Source organism: Gracilinanus agilis, chromosome 5 (assembly GCF_016433145.1).
Source record: "Gracilinanus agilis isolate LMUSP501 chromosome 5, AgileGrace, whole genome shotgun sequence".
NCBI lineage: Eukaryota > Metazoa > Chordata > Mammalia > Didelphimorphia > Didelphidae > Gracilinanus > Gracilinanus agilis.
In genome coordinates, this window is record NC_058134.1 from 258,495,667 (window position 1) to 258,500,246 (window position 4,580).

At 44.3% G+C, this 4,580-nt stretch overlaps 1 protein-coding gene across 1 annotated transcript in view; it reads right to left on the reverse strand.

The window, feature by feature from the left end:
* ZDHHC17 (zinc finger DHHC-type palmitoyltransferase 17) overlaps positions 1-403 on the reverse strand; it is a 107,603-nt gene extending 107,200 nt beyond the window's left edge. The window contains exon 1 of the mRNA XM_044678776.1: positions 263-403. Coding sequence (XP_044534711.1) covers positions 263-355 — 93 coding nt within the window. The 5' untranslated portion in view covers positions 356-403. The remainder of the gene's footprint in view (positions 1-262) is intronic.
* Positions 404-4,580: the final 4,177 nt, after the last annotated feature.

Genomic DNA, 4,580 nt, shown 5'->3' on the forward strand with positions numbered 1-4,580 from the left:
AGCGCCGCCGCCCTTTCCCCCTACCCCATCAGTCCGACCTCCGCCCCAAGTTCTTATTCCCCCTCCTCCCCTTGACCCGGGGCTCCTTCATCCCCCCAACCCCCTCCCTCCGCCGCCTCCTCCTCCAGAACCAGCGCCCTGCCGCACAGGTCCGCTGGTCCATAGCCCGGGAAGAGAGGCCCGGGGGAGGGGGAGGCTCCGAGGGAGATAAGCCTGGGCCTCCCCTTCTCACCCAACCCCCAGCCTCGACGCGACTCCTCACCTCGGGATGGAGAATGGGGACACAGCCCGCTTCTTTCTCGTACTCATCCGGGCCGTCCGCCATCTTGGTGTTAAATCCCTCCCCCCGCTGCATGCCGGGAGAAAGCGTTTCACCCTCGCGGGGCGCGCGGGGCGCGCGAGGCCAGGGGGAGGACGGGCGCGAGCCTCCGAGGACGCCGCGCGCCTGCCTCGCGCCCCCTTCACTCTCTTCCCCTTCCCCCTTCCTCCCCCCACCCCACCCCCGCGTGACGTGCCCCTTAGCCTCGCCCGACGCGGAGGGCTCCCCGCGCTCTACGCATGCGCTGCGGTGCGGTCTCTTTCCCTCCCCCCCCATCCTCGCTCAGTTCCCGGGGTGGGTGGTGCACTGCGCTGGAGGGTGTGTTTGTATGTTCTTGTGCGTGCGTGCGTGTGTCTAGGTGTGTTGGAGAGCGTTTCGGAGCCCGCAGGCTACGCCTAATTGCCCCGCCTGATGGGTGAGGCGGGAATGCTGCCCGAGGGAATGACTTTGAACCAGAAAACCTAGCGGCACTGACCTTGACCGGCCTGCCCTGAGGGCATCGGAAGCCCGGGTGCAGAGGTCACCCTCCGGCAGGCGGGGAGTCCCTTCCCCCCCACCAGCGCTCTGCACTCTCCTAACGCAAAGGCGGGTTAAGGCGCCTGGAGAGTAGAACGCTCTCCGACCGCAGGTGACTTTTTCCGAACCTCTGGGGAGAAAATCCTCCAGGCCTTTCCTGGCACCGGTCCACCTAGGATGGTTCTGCAAAAAAGTCCAAAAGCCTAAGAAATGGTAGGCACCTGCCCCACTGTTGTTACAGTCACCATGTGCATGAAAGTCTTTTAGTTCTGGAAAGCTTTCTTTCCTGAGCTACAATAGCACTCTACATCTGTTACATTTTAATACAACTGAAGAGATGATTGCAAAACTGAAACCATAAGCCTTAAATGGAATTATTGCCGAAGTGGACTTCAGATAAAATCTCGGAGGGAGGGTGGGGGTCAAAAAGGGTTGGTAACCAGGTACGGATGGGACATTTTTATTAATACTCCTAATAAAAGCATATCAACTCATTAGAAAACAAACAAAGAACCACCACAGCCTTGAAACAATGATTTTGTAGTTTTAGGAAATTCATAGTATGAAAATTCCCTTCCATCTATGAATATCAACATTTCTATTAGCTACCTGGGTGTAGGTACTGAGTCACACTTAACCAGCTAGGATTTCCCAAGGTAGAGCTTGAAAGCAAGTTTTCCTAACTTAGAGGGCGATTTATCCAACTAGGATTTATTAGGGCAGGGCTTGAAAACCTGTTATTAAATTTTAAAGTATCCAACTGAGATTTATCAGGATCGGGTTTAAAATCAGACCTTTCTAACTTTTAAGGCAGTCTGTCTATCCCCCATACCTTGCAACCTTTCAAATTAATCTTGTTCATCTTCAGCATGATAAAAATAATAATTCTTTAGTATATAACTAATAAATAGGGAACAGTGGTTAAAATCGTAACCTCCCCCAATCCATACGAGATAATATGACTACAAAATAGTAATTAACATTTTTCATTTCTGTGCCCTTAGCATTATAAACATTGCTGAAGCTAATGGCAAGGACTTTGCCCCAACCTAGTTTCAGCTTTGATGATCTTTTGATAGATTGTGTGATCCATTAGAATGTATGCTCCACTATCTTTTTGCCTGTTTTGTAGTTTTGTATCCCCAGTGCTTAGCACAGAGCCTGGCACATAGTAGAGGCTTAATAATGGCTAAATAAATGATGAGTCAAAACAGCCCAAATTAAAGACACAATCTTGGCAAAATTCTACTCTACATTTTTTACTTACTCTCCTTTATTCGAATTATTGATTTTGTGGGTAGAGGAGTTGAGAGGAAGCAAAGAAAAGTCCAAGTAGGATAGATCAGGAACAGAAGATGGAAAGAAAGAAGGCACTGAGCATCTAGGGCCCCCAATGATCTAGGACCCAAGAGACTTTGAGTTCTAGGCTTAGCTCTGTCACTAGTAAGTCATGGTCCTGGATACTTTCCCTAGTCTTGAGGGAAAAGGTGGACTTGAGTTTTCTCTATTATAAAAAGTACTTAACTTCTTTGGATCTATTTCCTCATATGTGAAAGAGGGACATTGGACTAGAGCAGAGCTAAGTGGGCCACATGTGGCCCTTTCCATTCGTGTTGGAAACCACTGGACTATTTATGTTTAGCCTTTGAAGATCCTTAAGACTATGATCGATGACACTATGAATTAGGTAATCCCTACCAATTTAAAAGTTCTAGGATGCCACATGAAGACATAAATGAAAAAAGCATTAGGTAAGAGAGTACAAATGAAAGAAATTGTGCTATATTCCAAGGAAATGGGAGAACTGTAACTTTAGGCCCAGGTAAAGTGACGACATTTCAGGGTGAGATTCACTTCCTTCCCTTCACAGTCCTCTGAAGTTGCCCTCTTGCCCCACTCCAAGCCTCTACCCCTTTTCCAATCCCAGTATGTCTTGTCCCTTCTACCACAGAGGCACATTGCTTGTGTTGTGCCTGTCCTACCCCGTATTTAGTTGTTTTCATATTGTCTTCCCCATTAGACTGTAACATTCCTTGAAAGCAGAGACTCTTTACCTATCTTTGTATCCCCAGTGGTTAGAACAATACCTGGCACATAGGAGGGCCTTAATAAATATTTATGGACCAACACAAGATTCCCTGGAACATCAGCGCAGTCAAAAACTGATGTTCTCCCTACCAACCATCCCCACCCCTGATCAACACAAAGGGCTTGCTATGTGCAATGAGCTATAATAAAGAACTAAGGGTAAGGGAAAACCCCCCAAAAACAAGAAATGGTCTCTCAAGTGAAAGACACTATAATAGCTAAAAGGAAAAAATAGATAGAGATGTTCTCAATTAAGGTAAGAGGCTAGGGACAATTATGGAGCCTGGGGATATCTGTATGTATATATAGATATAGATATATAGATATAGATATAGATATATAGATATAGATATATATAGATATAGATATAGATATAGATATAGATATAGATATATAGAGAGAGAGGACTTGGACTTGTGGTTTAAGAAACTCTTGGGTGAAGAAACTGCCCATCAATGCAGATTGGTACCTTATGAATGNGATGTGGCAAAATTGGGACACTAATGCATTGTTGGTGGAATTATGAATTAATCCAACCATTGTGGAAGGCAATTTGGAATTATGCCCAAAGAGCTTTAAAAGAATACCTGTCCTTAGATCCAAATATACCACTGCTGGGTTTGAACCCAAAAGAGATAATAAGGGGAAAGACTTGTATAAAAATACATATAGCTGTGCTCTTTGTAGTGGCAAAAACCTGGAAATGAGGGGATGTCCATCGATTGGGGAATTGGCTAAACAAATTGTGGTATCTGATGATGATGAAATACTATTGTGCTGAAAAGTATAATTAACTGGAACAATTCTATGTTAACTGGAAAGACCTCCAGAAATTGATGTATAGCGAAAGAGCAGAACAAGGAGAAAATTGTACATAGAGACTGGCATATTGTGGCCCAATTGAATGTAAAAGACTTTTCTACTAGTAGCAATGCAATGACCCATATATCCAGATATATATATAGATATAGATATATATAGATATAGATATAGATATAGATATAGATATAGATATATAGAGAGAGAGGACTTGGACTTGTGGTTTAAGAAACTCTTGGGTGAAGAAACTGCCCATCAATGCAGATTGGTACCTTATGAATGTTAAATTGAGGCTAACCAGCCAAAACCAAACCACCAGTTAAAATCATAGAAGACATTTCAGATCAACATATACTTTTATATCCACATTTTTATGTGCCCCATAATAATTTATGAGTCCCCATTAGTACAGAGTTCCTGCATACAACTCAGGTCCCTACACAGACTAAATGGCCCCAAGCTAATTACTATATTGTCATCTTGGTTCTTTAAATTCTAATAGGTCTTGTAAAAATTCTAATAGATCTTGTAATCATCTTGTAATTTCCTCCAAGTTCTCTTCCAAATCTCCATGTATCCTTAAAATTGTGGAGTTTGGGATTAGAGAAAGTACTGTCCCTAAGGACTTGCCTAGTTTGGTGTATAATGGAGGAAATTATTTGATTAAAGGAAGGAACAATTTATAACCTATATCCCTTTGGTTTCTTAAACCCATCAAAGGTTAATGAATATAGGGGGCAGCTGGGTAGCTCAGTGGATTGAGAGTCAGGCCTAGAGACAGGAGGTCCTAGGTTCAAATCAGGCCTCAGACACTTCCCAGCTGTGTGACCCTGGGCAA